The 19,384-nt window shown below is 37.7% G+C and overlaps 4 protein-coding genes across 4 annotated transcripts; 3 read left to right on the top strand and 1 right to left on the bottom strand.

Annotated features, from left to right (window-relative positions):
• The first annotated feature begins 205 nt into the window (after positions 1 to 205).
• LOC124640825 lies at positions 206 to 2,485 on the top strand. Its single transcript, XM_047178762.1, has 5 exons — positions 206 to 377; positions 904 to 972; positions 1,304 to 1,402; positions 1,803 to 1,901; positions 2,271 to 2,485. Exons 1-5 carry the CDS (start codon positions 296 to 298, stop codon positions 2,366 to 2,368), a joined length of 447 nt encoding a protein of 148 aa, XP_047034718.1. The 5' UTR covers positions 206 to 295; the 3' UTR covers positions 2,369 to 2,485.
• Positions 2,486 to 2,586: 101 nt separating this feature from the next.
• On the bottom strand, positions 2,587 to 5,544 carry LOC124640824. Its single transcript, XM_047178761.1, has one exon. The coding sequence runs from the start codon at positions 5,381 to 5,383 to the stop codon at positions 3,701 to 3,703; it is 1,683 nt and encodes a 560-aa protein (XP_047034717.1). The 5' UTR covers positions 5,384 to 5,544; the 3' UTR covers positions 2,587 to 3,700.
• Positions 5,545 to 5,896: 352 nt separating this feature from the next.
• On the top strand, positions 5,897 to 9,013 carry LOC124640754 (mitochondrial pyruvate carrier 2-like). The gene is made up of 3 exons (XM_047178667.1): positions 5,897 to 6,154; positions 6,230 to 6,270; positions 7,225 to 9,013. The coding sequence occupies exons 1-3, from the start codon at positions 6,070 to 6,072 to the stop codon at positions 7,465 to 7,467; spliced, it is 369 nt and encodes a 122-aa protein (XP_047034623.1). The 5' UTR covers positions 5,897 to 6,069; the 3' UTR covers positions 7,468 to 9,013.
• A 135-nt stretch (positions 9,014 to 9,148) lies between these two features.
• Positions 9,149 to 11,568, top strand: LOC124640753 (mitochondrial pyruvate carrier 2-like). The gene is made up of 3 exons (XM_047178666.1): positions 9,149 to 10,376; positions 10,452 to 10,492; positions 10,679 to 11,568. The coding sequence occupies exons 1-3, from the start codon at positions 10,289 to 10,291 to the stop codon at positions 10,928 to 10,930; spliced, it is 381 nt and encodes a 126-aa protein (XP_047034622.1). The 5' UTR covers positions 9,149 to 10,288; the 3' UTR covers positions 10,931 to 11,568.
• The last annotated feature ends 7,816 nt before the right edge of the window (positions 11,569 to 19,384 follow it).

Genomic DNA, 19,384 nt, shown 5'->3' with positions numbered 1-19,384 from the left:
ATTTTCTGAGGGATCATACATTTTATCTTGGACCATACAAGTCTCACCAATATCTACTTACCTACATACTCATCTAATTAAATCAGCAATCATATACACAGTAGGCACGTCATCAAATAAAGCCTGCAATATTAATTTCTATATCATAAGTGGGCGATACCACCATCGGCTAATTAATTTTTCGAGTGCGGCCCGTTTATAAAAGCACCGAAAATGTTCAATATTACTACATTTGTCATTCGGGAAACCATTAGCAGGAATAAATTCGACGATATATAACAGCTTGACTACCAAAATGAAGGCATTTATTGTGCTCTGCAGTGTAATTTCCATAGTTTATTGCAAAACTTTGGGACCGCATTCGAGGCAACACAAATGTAAGTGAACTGTAGCTTTCTTTCTGTTTGATACTTGGCCTTCTCTGTAAACTGAAATTAATTTGATACAAAAATCTTGTGATTTTCGTCTATTTTCTGTAGATTCATAATCAGTCAGGTAGAAATCAGGTATTTTGTGTGCTTCCTTAACCAGATTTCAATGTGTCCTCATACAACTCTTGAAATCGTGACAAGCACTAGGTTCTTTTAAACTACGCAGACCTGTTGCCACCTCCGACGATATCCTTCTAAATAACTAGACCACTTTACCTATAATTAAATTATCACTTGTTTGTTGTAATTTATCATCAATAGGTACTCATAATTAAATTGTCATTTGTTTCACTAGTCATAAAATGTAAAGTCAAAACATAATATAAGATCCTGCTAGACCATGTATACGTATGTATATCTATCTATTTGTATTCTATATAGAATGTTCCTGTAGTAATAGATCTATACATATTGTGTATCTGACTACCAAGGCGTATTATTTGTTTAGTACTAAAGTTTAGTTTGTATTCAGTTTCAGGCAATCAAAGATGTGTCAACATGTGGGACGAAGGATGTATCAACGGCCAGCTTCCCGGAGCTGGTAAGACAACAATTTCTCGGAACATCAAGCTTTGATAGAGACCCAGTTAAAATATCACTTTGCGACTGGAAAATTTACATCATTTTACCTACCTACATTTCGCGCCAAATAATTTTGAATTTAGCCATTGGACTCCTTGAACATTTGGTCGTACAGATCTTGTCGAAAAGCTTTGTTTGTCCAAAGATGGCTTCTACTGACTTCACCAAAACACTTCAAAATGATAACTTAGTTTTTTTATCATATTGGTTCGATAGGTTTTTTAGTTGAGATGATAGTTCAAGAGCTACCAAATAGTTGCGTTAATGCCAAAAAATATTTAATTTCTTAGGCAACGATGATGACTATCTGAACGGCGGCTTCAACCCTGGCAAGCGATGTGTCAACATGTGGGATGAAGGGTGCGTCAATGGACAACTCAACGGGGCCGGTAAGAAACAACCACCTACTTAAACCTTAAAGCCTTAAGGCCGTGGGGCTGCGGGGATTGTTCGAAAGATTTTTCGACCTTTGTTCGACCTTTCTTGGTGTACCTAAGTACCTAGGTGCCCGTAAAAATAGCCTTAGTTGTTTACACTTCTAATGAGGATTCATATATCATAAACGTTTTTCTGTAAGTAGGTACCTAGACATGAAACGCCAGTTTATTGACACCACGTACTAACAATAGGCATAGAAAACTCCTGAGCATGGACTACTGCCTACCTATTGATAATCATAATAAAGCTGATGTTTGTTTGTTTCCTTGCAAACGCTTACCTCAGAAACACTTGTGGTACGTTAAGTGCCTACTTCCCGTTCTGGATTTTAATTGTTTTGTTATTATCTAGGCAACGACGATAACTATCTGAACGGAGGCTTCAACCCTGGCAAGCGATGTGTCAACATGTGGGATGAAGGATGCGTCAATGGACAACTCAACGGTGCCGGTAAGATGGCTAAGAATACTCCAATTTCAAGGCACTTTCACACTACCTAGCTGATTTTCCGCCCCGTTTTCGCTAGTGTGAAAGGGCTGTTCATTCAACGAAAATTCATAAATTTTAAATCAGTTTTTGACCACATAGAGAGGTCAATAGACTACTTTTGCGCTTATTTCCGTAAGAATTGAACCGGAGTGACTGGTGAATTAATTAATTCAAATTAACTTTTAGAAATCTCTCTCTAGAAACAAAATTCTTATGAGGACAAATATCTTTTCCTTAATATCTACTTCTAAAGTATCTTTACTCAAGCCTCCAAGACATAAAATAACATGTAAATACTGAACTGACAAGTAACGTGAGTTTTTCTTCCAGGAAACGACGATGACTATTTGAACGGCGGCTTCAACCCTGGCAAGAGGTCCCTCCACAGCCTTCTGCAAAAGCTGCATAATTATGAACACCATGAATAATAAACCCATCTGAGATTGTTGCACCACGCCCAAACTTACAAGGCTTTCTTTTGTTTATTTTTATTTCATTAAACTATATAGTCTCGTCATTTGCCTGAATAAATAATTTAAAACATATGCTTCTTGTTGTTTTATAATCGAAATTAAATTCGTCATTCGAGCAGCTTTACAGCGCAACAAAAAGGTAAATCAAGGAACCAGGAAAAAGAAATAGCCTGTATACTATAAAACTTTATTAGTCCCACATAAACTGAGCTATGAGCACAATGCTTACATAGACTCTTTATAAAAATATTTTAAAACATGTTCCAGTGTTCTCACTATTTCTAAACCTAATTACCTATTACATACTAAAATCTATATACAAGTGAAATATTTTTAGCTACCGAATATTTTGTTACTGGACGAAGGCATTGGCAGTTAGTCTAAAATTTGCTTGGCAAGTAAGATAAGTCTTTGAGTATAGAAAACAGTAACAGCTTACGTCAACAACATTAGTTATTTTAATATAATGCATTGAATTAATATAGTAAAAATAACCAACTAGGTATATCTACTGTAAAATTTCACTAGTTTCTGAATAAATTTTACAGCTATGTGAAAAGTAGCTATCTAATCATTTCACATTGACTAACTAGACTCGAACTTAAAGGTACCTAAAATAACTGATCTCAAACAAAATATTACTTAATTATGAGAAATATTATCACAAAAGCGGCGATGTTAAATAATGACATTTAAATGTTGTTATTGTTGTATTACTAAAAGCGGTGGGCAAAGCATCGAAATTACTTAAAATTAGGGCAAATTGTAACAAGTGGTAATACTATCGGCTTGTACTTGTAACTAATTAAACGGCAATTCAACGAGATCAAAATAATAGAATTAACAATTGTCAGCTGTTTACAAACATAGAATTTTGATTTAGTATATAATGATTACAATCTTATGCAGTCTAACTCTTTATTGTCACAATAATATTGAACAACTTGCACATTGTTATCACAGCGCTAATCTTATCAATATTCAAACATTATGGTTGCCATCATTCATTCAATTGTCATTTTATCACAATAATCCAGTAAAATAGAAATATCATTTCAATATATTTTGCAAGTTTAGTGTCACACACATTTCATCTAGATCAGACATTGGCAGACATTCTCTTTTCATTATTTTGCCACTTTAAATATGAAGATAACAATTTAATATAAGTACACACTATGAGCTAAAATGTTTAATATTACTATAAATTCTCACACCAATTCTAGTCAAATAAATTATTACATAGTAAAAACAAATTTTACAATATTCAAAGTCTTGTAGAATCCTTCAATTAGTTTGGCCGTGCCAATGTTCTTGAGCATACTGTGGCAATTCCATAGGCAATTTATTATACCCTGAGTTTAAGCTTGGACCAGGATTACTTGGGACACTTTTTTGAACAATAGCTTGCCTAAATTTAGTAGAATATTTGTAAAAATCAGACATTTCAAAAGGCTTAGTCTCTTCTCTGTATGGTATACATTTTCCTTGTTCAATCACTGTTAGGTTTTTAGGTGACTCCAAGGAAACTGCACCAGGGGATAGCACTGGAGGACTTTGTGGCATCTGGTTAGGGCTCTGCATGGCCGAGTGTCGGCCAGTAGAGATCATGATCTCATACGCTTGCGAATTTCCTACACTGGAAGTCCTCTTCAAGCTTGAACTCTTTTTAAGAAGAGACGCTTCAGATTTTGTTGGCGAATCTAATGAAGTTTCGTACCATTGCTTCTCTTTCACTTTCATATCTGCTTGAGAGAGTGGTGAGAACTTGTTCATACCAACAGGGTCAAAATTGTAAGATTTTGTACTAATTGGAGTTAATTGATCAGCGTAGTGTCTTCTATCATCTCTGATATAGTCATCAGTAGACACTTGTAGCTGCATGTGCATAGGATGTTTGATGGTATTATGCTCCCGTAAAGGTAATGTATTTGGAACAACAGCAGTCCTTTCTATAGGCATATGAGGCTGCTCTTGAATATCAGGTTGTGACCTATGCTGATACATCACCATTGGTGGTTCATGTTTCATGTTCTCTAAATGTAACTGATTATAATCACTGTGGGATGTTAAATGGTAAGTCTGAGTCCTCTGCAATGTGTTGCGTCGAACACCTTCCGCTCGCCTCTTAGATTGTTGCATTTGATGCTGATGAGCCAATCCAGTGAGGTGCTGACTCTGTGCCTTCAAATGTGATGCGTATTGGTATAACAAAGGTGTATTACGCATTCCATTTTGTGCTGGATGTGGAGCCATACTGCCATGAGTGTAGTGTGTAGTTATGTCAGGATGGCTCGAGCTAAAATGAGTCTCTCGTAATCTAGATACATTATGAGCTTCAGGAGTATTGTTGCAATAGATTTTATTCATGTAATCATTTGTCATGGTGTGGTGCCTGTAAATGGTACCTTGCTGCATGTCATTCTGAAGGTTGTCATTCATAGGCTCATGTCTTCCTGCTAGTGCAGGGTACGTATGGGATGTATGAATGGAGAATGTATCAGTGTTGCGCTCTTGTGGAGGAGAAGGGAAGAAGTTAGAACAGCTAGTTTCTGGACGTCGGACATGTCTTGAATGTGCACTTTTTGTTGAAACACCGGATATTGACGGCGTGGATAGTCTATGTGAAAGATTTTTACGTAAGTTAGCTTCTGCTTCCATCGTGCGGTCACCTGTGGCGGCTCTGAGGCGCCTGGACGAGTTATCCGATCCATCTTGAACGTCATTGCCGTCTGTTGACCTATCGACACTCTTTATACTTCCTAATCTTTCTCTTTGAGGCACTTCGGGGCTTAAGGGCGCTTCTGGTGGCATAATGCCGGTTAATTGCACTTCTTGAACACATAATTTATAAAGTTCCTCGTTTTTGGCCGCAAGTATCTGCTCCAATTCCTTTTTTCGAGCTTGAAGCTTGAGCAACTTGTCCTGTTTATCAGAATGCAAATCGCTTCCCATTGTGCTCGTACCCATATTAATAACGTATCTTAACACACATAGAACGTAAGTCAACGGAACGTCCACAGAAATAAATGTAAATAGTCAATGGATAAGTAAAATAAACAAAGAAAATTATAAATTCTTGAGCGTTGACACATTTATCACACGCACATCCGCACCCATGTTTGTTTGTAGAAAAAAAAAGTTACGTTCCAGTTTAATGATTTTCGTATGTATTCACGAGTACTTTATAATGGTTATGAAATATTCTGAAATATCTTTATACAATACTTGGACCAATTTCTGGGATTTTTAAAGCATTATATTTTTACAAAATTTTACTTAGGTAAAAATTTTATTGAAATCGATGATTTTATAAATGACCAAATAAATTGAACGCGTTTTTTTATCTGTCTATAGTGTTGTGAATGTGAGAACCGGAAAAACCGGTTTTTCCTTACGCATAGACACTAGATAACGGCAGATTGACTTTATTTTGTCTATACGATCAATTGTCAAATTTTACAATTTGACATTGACAACGCTATCTTACTATCTTTTATCATTTATCACAACTCGGGCTTTCAAGTATTGCCTCGGCTGCTATCAGTGCCATGTTTTAGAAAACACTAAAAAGTAACTCCGTAACTATCTTCCTTCCCGTACCTTTGTACCCCACATAGAAAGACCTCTACCTCAACTCAGACAAACCCTGCAAAATGTCGAGAGTGTACAAATCAATTATAACTATTGCGGACAGGTTTGTCCCAGGTTCCATGCGTCCTATGTGGGAACATCCTGCTGGTAACTATAACTTACATCTCTGGAATATAAGTTTTAAAAAAGAATGTATAATTTACATTCCTTTTTCTGTTTTAGGACCTAAAACAATATTCTTCTGGGCGCCTGCCTTCAAATGGGTAAGTAATGCGGACGTGAATTCAAGGTCACACTATTTATATTAAAAAGACCTTGCGTAAGGGCAATTGCGCCGCGCATAAATTAATAACTAGAATAATATCTCTTTACTGGAAAAGTAGGTTCTAATAAAAACATAAATCTATAACAAAAAAAATCCTACTCAATCGCTGCGTTCCAAATTCAATTTATTATAAAATACAAACACTTAAGAAAGGCATACTGCATACGCAAAGTCGCAAATGCCTAATATTGGATATCAATATTTATGCTGTGTAATTTGTCAATTTTGACTTCTTATCTTGGTTAACCAGCATACATAGCTCTTTATGAGTGAGATTATGGTTTAAGTACTGAAGAATCAGTTTTTATGACATGATTTTATTGAGCACTGTTTAATGTGACATTTACGCACACTCTGATAAACTGATAGCATATAGTACATAAGATTGTGGGATCACTTCTACGGTGCATGTACCTATCATTTAAAAAAACTGTGTTACCAGTCACAATATTAAATATTTAAATGTATAAATAACATGAACCATCTATCATGGTTTAAAAAAATCATTTTGTGTTTCTGAGAATGTACTCATTCTAATATCTCATCTGGGTTATTGGGTTGTCTGAATAAAACTGACTTCTGATATTTATAAAATATGTGCATGAGCAGAAATATTAACAATTCAACCATTATACATATTAATGGGTAGAATTTATTCAATTAATAATATTAGCAAGTTCATATAATTTTAATAACAAATAAATCAATACTTGAATAAGGGTATAATCTTTATGTTAACAAGAATTCATTAAACATATCTACGTAATCTACAATAGCTCATAAATAAGGCAATATAATTTTATTTCATTGCTTGTTAACAATAACACAGAAGTCAGTTTTATTCATAAACGAGTACTATGGCCTTGTCTCACTTCATCATTATCACTTTCAGGGTTTGGTGATAGCTGGGTTGGGTGACTTGAATCGACCTGTCGAGTCCTTGTCTATCCGCCAGTCCGCATCACTAGCGGCCACCGGCATTATCTGGTCCCGATACTCCCTAGTTATTATACCTAAAAACTACAGCCTCTTTGCTGTCAATGTATTTGTAGCTTGTACTAGTGTATACCAATTGTCGAGAGCTTATATGTATCATAGGGATCAGGAAAAATTAAAACAGGCCCCCGCGCAGTAAGTAGTAAAACCTCTTTTGGCCAAGTGATTTTGCTGTGGTACAAATGTATGCAGCGCCAAATGTCACTGGCCAACAAGTTTTGTCTTTGGTTAGGGCGATAGTTACGGGATGTTACATGGTGCCACTCTAGTAGCCGGGCCTTAGTAGTTCATTTTTTTCAATTTAGATGTGAGTTCGTTGTCTCACCCAGATAGCTAGATTCTACTTCAACATTGACAAATATATATTTAATTGTTATTTTTATGCTAGCAAAGGGTATTAATTTATTATTAGCTGATTTTGTTTATTATTTATTTAGTTAATTTCAATTGTAGACATTAAATATTATGTATAATTAGTATATTTTGGGAAGGATAGGAATATATTTTTTTAATGTTAGTTTGTGATATAAGTACAAGGCCTTGTACAATTTTGGATCAAAATTATTCTGTTGATGTTGTCATAAGTAATGTATAATGGAAACTAAATGAAACATTAAGTTCAATGGAGTCAGAAAATAGAATCACACACGCAGATTCTTCAGAATTTAGAAGATTCAGAGAAAATTTTCAGTATTTCCTGAAAACCTGCACTGGTTTATTTATACTTACTCTCCTAAATCATAGACCCTACCCTCTATATTTATAATACATTATCACATGACACCTATCTGTGTATTGCTACCTAATGCCATTGTTCTATTTTGTGACTGCATTGTGACTACCAATTCGTTAACTATGACTTACAAATGAGGTCTTAAGAAGGTCCATTCAAATGTTAAAGCGCCATTTAATGGCAATAGACACTACAAACGCTGGCGGATACAGGTTGGGGAGTTTTTGGAAATGCAGCATGGATGCCTGTTGATTGTTATGCATTCCATGTATGATATGCATGCTATATGGCCTAAGGCTGTATTTTAAATATTTCAGACTTAGTGTGAAATAAGAACGGACTTGTTACGCTCGCGAATGCCACTTTAGCTTATTTGAATGTTTTTTTTATTATTTATACTTTTATAGTTCGTCAACATTTACGATTTGTAAATGATTCTTGACATTTAGAACTATAAAGGTATTTTTGCAATTAAAGTCTTAAATCGATTCGGTACGTTCCCAAATAAATCTGTATTCGTCACATTTGTTTGCGATAAAAACGCTGTAATATTTCATTTCTGTTACAGCGTAAGTAATTATATTTTTTATCAAATGACCTCAAGTCGGAATGGTCCGTTGTTTAATTAACGTGATCTCGAAACGATTAATTCAGAAAGACAAGAATCTGTGACAATGTTGATAGTATCTGTTATCATAGCTTATCTAAATTGAGAATAGGTGCATAAAAATTCTGATTAGGTAAACATTTTGTCTCATAACTGTGATATTCTTAACGTAAATGTGGTTGTAGACCAAACGAATGTTTAGTACCTATTGTTATCTTTGTCATAGCACACCGTTCATGTAACATGGCGTTATTAAAATTAAATCATAGTTTTGTAAAAGAACACTTTGTCTATTTTTGTAAAACCTTTTTGGATTTGTGGAAATATATGTTTTTATATTTCGAACTTTTCTTGTTTCTATTTACTTTCTCTTCTCATTTGTTACTAACGATGTTCGTTTCTTTTAATTAATTTCTTTTGGCCTTCTGTCAGCGTTGCATGTGCCTGACTGTAAAATTTTCATTAACACCTTAAAAGTACAACAGCCTTACTTATAAACGTGAATTAAATATAAGTAATACTTAAGGGCTGCTTAAGAAAATTCTTACTTATAAACGTTGCTTAAGCATGTCTTAACCAACATTTAATCAATGCTTAAGACTTTAAGTAAAACGTTTCCTAGAAGGTGATTAGAGATTTTATAAGTAAGGGGGCAAATGATAAGAAAACCGTCATTTGCCTTGAACATTATTTCATCTAAGTACCGATATCAAGTTCTTACAGTAAGTAAGACAAAACCGGACAAGTGCTAGTCGGATTCGCGCACGATGAAAACGACACGCCCAAAAAATGTATTCCGCTGTACTTATGCAGGGGGCACCCTGGAAATAATGGGAACTGTAAATCAGGCGGCTATAAGGCTTGAGCGCCTCTCATCGCAAGCACAAGACCAGACTCACCGAGCGCACAAAAGTCTACCTATATCAAAATCGGTAGCCTTATTTAGTCGCATGGAAAACCAGAAACCTAATTTTCGGATCGGATGAATGCACGACCTTTTTATTTTAAGGGCCACCATAGGCATAGGGGTCACCATTAACTTTGGCCCGAACTTTAGACGCATGGTTTGTAAAAGAAAGCTTAGCATAGAAATCGCACGTCTGTCCGATAAAATATTGCATGGAAGTACAGTTGCAAAAGTTCCTTCTACCTGCCTACTGTTTAGTTCAGACTGTTTGAAAAGAGTTGGTTTGTTTTGAACGCCAACAGCACCGCGAGTGTGTAGACGCTATCACGTCATATGAAAAAGATTCAGGAAGCAATTATAATGTCGTGTTAAAGTGGCCTAAGCACGTGTGAAGACATAGTACCTAAAGCCAACGAAATTCGAAAAATAACGGTTACTGGAAATGTTCAATAAATATCTACCTCTAACGGTGTAACCGGTTTCACCCTAATATCTATATCGACGGCCAGTAACAAATGACCAAGGAAATTATTATGAAGAACTTCTTGGTGAGTAATAACAACTTCTTAGTACACTATGACAGACCACGTCTGACTTTCTGATTTTAGAGTTTGAAGCAGATGACAGCTGACTGTCTTCTGTAGTTTCAATGCCATGTAACGAATGAAATTTTTGTATAATTTATTATAAAAAAAATATAAAATTCCACAAAAATGTCTTCTAAACTATACAAAGCTATTATAACGTTCGCAGAAAAGTTTGTTCCTAACGCCCTCCGGCCCTTGTGGGAACATCCAGCTGGTAAGTATCTATGCTTTTGGAATATCCCGCTTGTGAATTAAGAACGATTTACAAGGCTTAGTGTCTTCATTTCAGGTCCTAAAACAATTTTCTTCTGGGCGCCCTTCGGAAAATGGGTAAGTTCAATCAAGATCGCAAATCCCATAAACAAGAAACGATCGGTTTGTCTACACACAGTCACGTTTTATCGAGACATTTGTAGTTCCTTTTACAAACGAAATCGTTACCAAGAATCGATTAAAAAGAAACCGGGTAACAGCTGGAAAGCCTAATGGCGATATTTCATGCATTATTCCTTTCAGGGTTTGGTGATTGCTGGCTTCGGAGACATAAACCGTCCTGTGGAGAAATTGTCTGTGCGGCAATGCGGGTCCCTGGCTCTCACCGGCACTCTATGGGCGCGATGGTCGCTCATTATCATCCCAAAAAATTACAGCCTCTTCTTTGCTAATTGTTTCGTTGCTGTAACAGGCTTTTACCAACTTTCGAGGATATACTTGTACGAAAGGCGGCTCGAAGAAGAAAAGAAATTGAAAGAAAAAGAGAAAAAGTAATCATCATAAACATCAGTTCGATTCTATGAAAAATTCTTGCCCCCCATTTGTAATCGTTATTATTGTAAATTGTAGCATTGGCACTCTATAGATGATTGTCTTCCAAATGAATTAGCTTCTTACGCTACCGATAAGCTTTCGAATCAAATCTCCCTCATCATGGCCCGAGGCCTTCATGTTGCAAATGTCTTTCTGCTGTTCTTATGCAGGCCAAAGTAAAACAGTAAGAAACATGACGAAAGTCTAAAAGTAAAATGTTCTAAGGGATTCTAAAATGTTCTCCGAAAACAGAAGATACGTCGGAGTAAAACAATTTTGGAGAAAAATGTCCCAGTAGAATTTAAATACCTACTTGTTAAAAAAATATATGTCCATGTTAGTTATTGATGAGAATAACTAGAATGGAGTTAACGTGGTTGAATAATCGGATTCGTATTTAAATTTGTAAAAACCTGTGTTATAGGCGGTGAGATGAATATTTGGCTGAATTAGGTACAATGGTTCATGAGAATGTAGCGGAGGTTTGGAGACTATTTCCGCGCGCTATCAAGTGATTCTTTATTAAATTGTAGTTCTTCATTGAAACGTGATCATGTTTTGTACAGTACATGGCATTGATATTAAACTTTTTTTTCGCATTTCTTGTTTTTTATTTCACTTATTCTTCTGACGGGAATAAAAACTTGGAATTCATTTTACCTTAGCATTTGACCACAAAACGATGCCGATAGCAAACTACACTACTAGGTACCTACGTATCTGGGGCAGTTTGAAGAGACTGTATCACGGAATCTCGAAGTTCAAAATGCCGAAGTACTGAAGCCATAAAGTACACAAGATCGATGCACGTGACTTAGAATGTACGCTACATCGAAGTACTGAATTGCGAATGTTCATGATACCGATGTACGGAATATCGAAAGTTTGTTATAGCGAAGTACGTGATTGCGATTGTTCTGAATCCCGATGTACGGAATATCGAAAGTTTGTGACACCGAAGTACCTAATATCGAAGGGTTTAAAATCACGGTATCTGCGGTAATTGGTAATATCAACCGGAAATGCTTTAAATAAATATCGTATTTTGATCAATTTCCAGTAAAAAATGCATTGCTTTAATGTACTTGTGTTAAATCTACGAGATCTTATGTTGTTATTCCACGACTTTGTTTTCGATTTCTGTCGTGGTTCACATTTATTCATCATTATTTGCCGAGCCTTTCCCAACAACCACCCACCCACCTAACATTGTATTGAGGTCTGCATTATATATTATATACACTTTTTGTTTTCAGCATTGTATTGGGGCCAGGGGAGCATCAATGTTTTACAAGGAGCGACAACATAAGATCTCGTAGACCGACCCCAACATTGTTGTTGGGGAAAGGCTAGGCTCAATATAATGCAGACCTCAATACAATGTTAGGTGGGTGGGTGGTTGTTGGGAAAGGCTCGGCAAATAATGATGAATAAATGTGAACCACGACAGAAATCGAAAACAAAGTCGTGGAATAACAACATAAGATCTCGTAGATTTAACACAAGTACATTAAAGCAATGCATTTTTTACTGGAAATTGATCAAAATACGATATTTAAAGCATTTCCGGTTGATATTACCAATTACCGCAGATACCGTGATTTTAAACCCTTCGATATTAGGTACTTCGGTGTCACAAACTTTCGATATTCCGTACATCGGGATTCAGAACAATCGCAATCACGTACTTCGCTATAACAAACTTTCGATATTCCGTACATCGGTATCATGAACATTCGCAATTCAGTACTTCGATGTAGCGTACATTCTAAGTCACGTGCATCGATCTTGTGTACTTTATGGCTTCAGTACTTCGGCATTTTGAACTTCGAGATTCCGTGATACAGTCGTTTGAAGATGTTAAAGATAGCTCCTCAGCATCTGGGTACCTACATAAAGCTCCGCAGTAAATAAAATAAATAGGTACCTTTGTTCCTGAAATATCTTTCTCTCCAAAACATGGTTGAAAATCGTCTTGGGGTGAGGGCCCTGAGTTCCAACGGAGCGATGACGATAAATACTGAGCGGAGAGAGTTAAATTACCTTCCCACGAAAATAATTTCCCTATTCTATCACTACAATGCTATCCTCATCAAATCTCCACTTCGTTCTTCTCGTCTCCTCTTTGGTGGATTCAGGGCCTCAGCCAAGACGATTTTGTATATAGGCACCTACCTACCATGCTTTACGTCTAAGGGGCAGGGAAACTGGTATGTAATCAAAAGGTTCTTGTTTGAGGAGCATGTTTTGCACGAATTGCACGTTATACATGAGCTGCCTTTGCTTGTTGGCAACACAGCGTTTCAGCGTTTATGTGGTCTAGCAGTGAGTGGCTGATGAATACGATGCAAGATCGGTCTGTGTATGTTGATCACTGGCTTACTGCTCGAGCATTCGAGTGTCGGATATCTCTCTATTACTATCCTAACTGTAGCGTACTCCGTAGAATAGATTTATAGAGATCATCCACTATTAACACTGTATTTGACGATAGCTGCATTTTTATATTACCTATGCAAAGGTCTTAATGGCACACATGAACGGCACAACACGGCGTTTCTACTATTAGGTAAATGCAAGCTCGCTGTCATCCCGCCGGCATTGGCTTTCTAACAGATTACTTAGGGGATCAAATTCAAATAACAAGAGACAATCTCTAGGTTGGAGCTTCGCCGTATCATGCCGTTCCTATGCCTTTATACATTTTATTGATGTAATTGCGATGTTTCAGGCTCTCGTGTTGGCTTCGCTGGACGCCTACACGCGACCCCTGGATAAAGTGTCCACCACTCAGTCGGCGACGCTCTCGGCCACTGGTCTAATCTGGACACGATACTGCTTGGTCATAACTCCCGTCAACTACTCTCTGGCCATTTGTAACTTTGCGCTAGGAGTCGCGAATGGCGTGCAGACTGTTCGCGCTTATATGTACCAACGTCAAAAGGCTATTGCTTAATGGTCATGGTGGATGAAAGAAGTCCGTCTGTTAGATAGCCCGAAAATAATGGACATGTATTTTTTTTTCACACAGGTGAAATTAACGAAGATACAACATGCACGTTTGAATTTTGTACAACGTAACTTTCACGCCGATAGGTACCTAAGTACCTAACTATATCTAAGATTTTTTTAAATGTTTTGTTGTAATAAAAATAGGTGTCCAATATTTATTGCTAATCTAAAAGACGGACTATATCATTATTTTTTACACCATATCTTAACGTTTTTTGTTTTTTAACGCGTTTGTTGGGATGCTAGAGGAAAATAAACGTCTAGGTGCATCCTTATTATTGAAAAGTTAGATTAGATTAGTTAAGAATGAAAAATGAAACCACAAAAGTTGTACAAAAAGCCAAATACTTGCCTCAACCCATTAAAATACTAATTTAGATGCTTAAAAATTAAGTGCCATAACTATTCAAGTCAAGAGAACTAACGCTGAATTTTTATACATATTTAATTAAGTACTTACCTAAAGAAATAGGTAATTTTATTCGAATTTATTAATTTAGTTATACAAAATACAGTCTAATAAACTAGTCACAAATTAAAAAAAAAGAACTTGCCAAAAAATGTCCCACCAGGTAGTGAGGCCTGCCTAATATATATCTACTTACCTATACGGCGTCACCTAGACGATCGATTAAATTGCGCAATATTAAATATGTCGGCGCCGCCGTAGAGAATATGAGAATACGTCGGATTAGAGTGACAGCTGAGGAAGTGTCACTCTGACGGAGCGTCAAGTTGGGAGCAGCGCGGGAACTTTGACATAAAGAAAAAGGCCCGCGCGCCCTCACCAGGCGAATCGTCTCAATTCGACGTCGTAATTTAGTTTATTGTTTGTTTATCACCATAATTGTTATTTCTTACTATAAAGTGTACTCAAGACAGTGCTGGCATTATTATTCATTATAAACTAAGCGTCTGCGGCTAGAGTAAACGATGGAGATTTCTGATGTTGGTAACGAAGAGCCGACATCAGAAGTGGGATCGAAGAGAGGTCATGCCGTGGATACGCAGCCATCAAAAAGCGACCCTGCAACGCAACTATTGTCAAGCATGGAGTCGCTCTTATCCCGGTTGGTCTCAATCCCACCGCCCCAGGCAGCAGTAAGTTCTAATGTGACACCAAAACTCATCCCATACGATCCTGACGATAAGGCCGCAGATATTGAAGATTGGTGTGCACTAACCGAAGTCATAGTAGAGAACAAAAATCTCGATGGTGTCGACTTACTAATGGCACTCACTAGAGCACTCAAAGGTCGTGCCGCTACCTGTTTAACCAAATTAAACTTGAAGAACATATCCTGGTGTAGTATTAAACAATTGTTATTGGCTAGATTTGCCAAACCGAAACTGATTCAAGATCATTTTGATGAGATATTGCGATTTCAAATCGAGGCTAAAGAAACTGCATCTGAGTCTGCGTTGCGCTTATGGAGCATGATCGAGCAAATTCCAAAAGCAGAATTATCCGAAGAGGTTATTACTGGGTTTGTCATATCTGTTTTATGCCAGAAGGATAACTTGATACGTAGAGAGCTAACATCCCATGTCGTTACTACTCGCGCTCAGCTATTTCGAATTCTTAATGGCATCTCGCTGAAACGCCGGACGGATAATACGGACGGGTGTCAAGACCCTGATGTGAAGCGACCGCGGGTGACAGATACGAGGTTTCTTGGCAAATGTCATCGTTGTGGCGTAAGGGGTCACAAACAGTTTGAATGCAAATCGCGTAAGGAAGATCAAGTATCGAAGCCTTCAGATTATTCAACTTCCACCAACAAGCAAGACAAAACCATTACCTGCTTTTCGTGCGGAAAGACTGGACACACATCACCAACTTGTCCCGACAAGAAGAGGCCCGGTGGGTTAGCGAACAAAGAAGTCAACCTCTGCGGCCATGACCCCTCCAGATCCTCGCTGGAGACATCTTCCGGTGAGCGGTTTCCTTTTCTATTCGATAGTGGATCATCTTGTTCACTCATAACTGAAAGTCTCTCTAAGCGGTTTCCGGGTACTGTACGCAACGATTTAGTTTACCTTACTGGTCTTGGCGGTAACGACGTCAAATGCTCTAGTCAAATGTTAAGCACAGTTACGATTGGTGATGTTCCGGTTGACATTACATTTCACATCGTGCCTGATTCCGATATTTCTGTGCCGATTATTATAGGTAGAGATATTTTGGACAAGGGTTTTTATGCAACAATTGATAATAACAAAGTTGTGCTTAATATGAAACAGGAGGCTAACTTTTGCATAAGCAAATTTAATGCGTACTTTGTTTCTGAGGTTGACACGGACTTAGTAAATGAAGATAAAGAAGCACTTTTAAGAATACTGAACAAATATTCTGATTATTTTGTTGATGGTGTACCAACAAGGCGCGTTAAAACAGGGCAGTTAGAGATTAAGTTGATAGACCCCCATAAAGTAGTTCATAGGTCACCTTATCGTTTAGCACCGGTAGAAAAACAGATAGTTCGTGAAAAAATACAAGATCTTCTTGATGCAGGAATTATTCGTGAGAGCTCCTCCCCCTTTTCAAGTCCTATACTTCTTGTAAAAAAGAAAGACAATACGGATAGAATGTGCGTCGACTACAGGGAGCTTAACTCAAACACTCATCCAGAACATTATCCATTGCCTCGCATAGAGGAACAGATAGATCAACTGACTTGCGCTAACTTTTTCTCATCACTTGATATGGCTAGCGGCTTCCACCAGATCCCTATTCATCCGGATTCAATTGAAATGACAGCCTTTGTAACTCCTGAAGGGCAATATGAATACCTCACTATGCCCTTTGGTTTACGTAACGCTCCATCCGTTTATCAAAGATGCATCAATAAAGCCTTGCAAAATCTCAACGACAAGCCTCTAATTTATATGGATGACGTTCTCTGCTATTCCCCTGATATTTCTCAAGGCCTGCAACGCTTAGATGATACCTTGTATGCCTTGACAGATGCTGGTTTTTCCCTAAACCCCAAAAAATGTAAATTCATGAAAGTTAAAATCAATTATCTGGGTTATTCAATACAAGCTGGCGAAATTAGACCAAACTCACTTAAGATTCAAGCTTTGGCAGATGCACCTCCTCCAAAAACAGGCACACACGTTCGTCAGTTTATTGGACTCGCGTCTTACTTCAGAAAATTTATTCCCAGTTTTACAAATGTCATTGGACCTCTTTATCCTTTAACTAAATTGAAGGGACCGATTAAATGGACTGACAAACATGAAGATATCCGTAGCAAGATAGTTGAGATTCTGACTTCCGAACCAGTTTTAACAATTTTCGACCCAGAATTGCCTGTTGAATTACATACAGACGCCAGCGCTGATGGCTACGGAGCAATTCTCATTCAAAGGAAAAACCTCTTGCCTCACGTAATAGAATATTATAGCAAACGTACATCTGAAGTAGAATCTCGCTATCACTCGTATGAATTAGAGACTTTAGCCGTCGTACGAGCGGTAGAACATTTTAGGCATTACTTGTATGGCAGGCGATTCACTGTTTATACAGATTGTAATTCGCTAAAGGCATCAAAGTCAAAAGTTGACCTCACTCCACGTGTACATCGCTGGTGGGCAATTTTGCAAGCGTATGATTTTGACATTGTCTATCGCGAAGGTCGCGGAATGGAACATGCTGATTATCTCTCCCGTAATCTACAACCCGAAGAAGGTGCCTCTTCTAACATATCTCCTATTAGGAAAGAAGTTAAATTTGTAGAACTACATCAAGGTTGGCTTTCCGTGGAACAGAAACGAGATAGCGAAATCCAAGACCTAATAAACAAGCACAACAACAATGATATGCCTGATTCGGTAGCTCGCACGTATGACGTTAGAGATGGTATTTTATATAGGAAAGTCGAACGAAATAAAGCTACTGTGTGGTTACCTGTTGTTCCCCGATCCCTTATTTGGACTCTAATTAACCATGTTCATAACGAAATACAACATCTCGGTAGTGACAAAACGTTAGACAAACTTTATGAACAATATTGGTTTCCCCAAATGTCTAAAAGTGTGCGACAATTTGTTGATTCGTGCATAGTTTGTAAAGCGTCTAAAGGGCCTTCGGGAGCTCAATCAGTTCGCTTGCACTCTATCCCTAAAGTACCCGTGCCATGGCATACGATCCATATAGATTTCACTGGGAAATTGAGTGGTAAAAGCGATCGCAAAGAATATTGCTCGGTTATCATAGATGCGTTTAGTAAATACGTTCTTCTCGAGCATACGGCGTCACTCGACGCCACTAGTGCGGTGCGTGCTCTAGAAAAAGCTGTCCATCTCTTTGGGGCCCCTAAACGTGTTATTGCAGATCAGGCTCGATGCTATATTAGTGCCGAATTCAAGAAATTTTGTACTGAGCATAAAATCAGTCTTCATTTCATTGCAACAGGTTCTAGTAGAGCGAATGGTCAAGTAGAGAGAGTCATGAGAACGTTGAAAAGCTTGCTTACGATAGTAGAAAATGAACAGAACAAAACATGGCGTGACGAACTAGGCAATATTCAGTTAGCGCTAAATAGTACGAAATCCACAGTGACTAAATACTCACCAACAGAATTAATGTTCGGGATTCGCGCACAATCATTGGGTATGTCTAAAATTTCTATCGCACAATCGGACGAGGAGATTAAAAGGTTAGATTTAGAATCCGTTAGAGAGAATGCGTCAAATAATATCGAAAAGGCTGCATTAGCAGACACTCGTCGGTTTAATCGTGGTCGCGCTAATATCAAACCATTCACCAAGGGTGACTTTGTTTTTCTCAAAACCGGTGAACGAAACCAAACTAAATTAGACAAGAAGTTTAAAGGGCCATTCATAATAACATCGGTATTAGAAAATGATCGCTACGAACTGAAAAATATTAACGGTTCAAATCGCGTTTACAAATATGCTCATGAGAACTTGCGTCCAGTACCTAAGGGACATACCGGTTTACTTGAAATCACTGACAGCCTATTGAATGAAGAGGAGACCGTGTCGGCGTCGGATGAATTGACACAAAACTGTAATGATTTCGGTGATACTCCAAATTTCGGGGATATGTTGCGTGCAGACTCGGTCACTGCTTCAGCTGATTCTGAAACGCTCACTGCGTGGTCAGATACGCTTAGCCTCTATGATTCTGACACCTTAGATGTACAATATGAAGTCGAAGTTCATACTGAGCAGGATCGTCCATAACAGAAAGGTTAGTTACTGTGTTATGTATTATGAATGAGTATGTGTGATAGATCAAGGTTGAGAGACAGTGCAGTCCGGTCTATGTTTGGGATGTTGTGTTACACAAGCTGGTCGAAGGGACAGTGTCGTCCGGTCCATGTCGCTTTGGCGGCTGGTCGAAGGGACGCACTCGTCCGGTCCATGCTTGTG

Source organism: Helicoverpa zea, chromosome 21, assembly GCF_022581195.2.
Source record: "Helicoverpa zea isolate HzStark_Cry1AcR chromosome 21, ilHelZeax1.1, whole genome shotgun sequence".
NCBI classification, from domain to species: domain Eukaryota; kingdom Metazoa; phylum Arthropoda; class Insecta; order Lepidoptera; family Noctuidae; genus Helicoverpa; species Helicoverpa zea.
Note: the sequence above shows the minus strand (reverse complement) of the source record. Positions and strands in the feature narration are given on the sequence as shown.

Excerpts from the sequence above, each read along its gene's own strand:
- LOC124640825 (XM_047178762.1), top strand. The coding sequence starts at position 296 with ATGAAGGCATTTATTGTGCTCTGCAGTGTAATTTCCATAGTTTATTGC. Across the intron at positions 973-1,303 it reads CGGCCAGCTTCCCGGAGCTG|GCAACGATGATGACTATCTG; the intron begins GTAAGACAACAA and ends TTAATTTCTTAG. Across the intron at positions 1,902-2,270 it reads TGGACAACTCAACGGTGCCG|GAAACGACGATGACTATTTG; the intron begins GTAAGATGGCTA and ends TTTTTCTTCCAG.
- LOC124640824 (XM_047178761.1), bottom strand. The coding sequence starts at position 5,383 with ATGGGTACGAGCACAATGGGAAGCGATTTGCATTCTGATAAACAGGAC.
- LOC124640754 (XM_047178667.1), top strand. The coding sequence starts at position 6,070 with ATGTCGAGAGTGTACAAATCAATTATAACTATTGCGGACAGGTTTGTC. Across the intron at positions 6,155-6,229 it reads TATGTGGGAACATCCTGCTG|GACCTAAAACAATATTCTTC; the intron begins GTAACTATAACT and ends TTTCTGTTTTAG. Across the intron at positions 6,271-7,224 it reads GGGCGCCTGCCTTCAAATGG|GGTTTGGTGATAGCTGGGTT; the intron begins GTAAGTAATGCG and ends TATCACTTTCAG.
- LOC124640753 (XM_047178666.1), top strand. The coding sequence starts at position 10,289 with ATGTCTTCTAAACTATACAAAGCTATTATAACGTTCGCAGAAAAGTTT. Across the intron at positions 10,377-10,451 it reads CTTGTGGGAACATCCAGCTG|GTCCTAAAACAATTTTCTTC; the intron begins GTAAGTATCTAT and ends TCTTCATTTCAG. Across the intron at positions 10,493-10,678 it reads GGGCGCCCTTCGGAAAATGG|GGTTTGGTGATTGCTGGCTT; the intron begins GTAAGTTCAATC and ends TATTCCTTTCAG.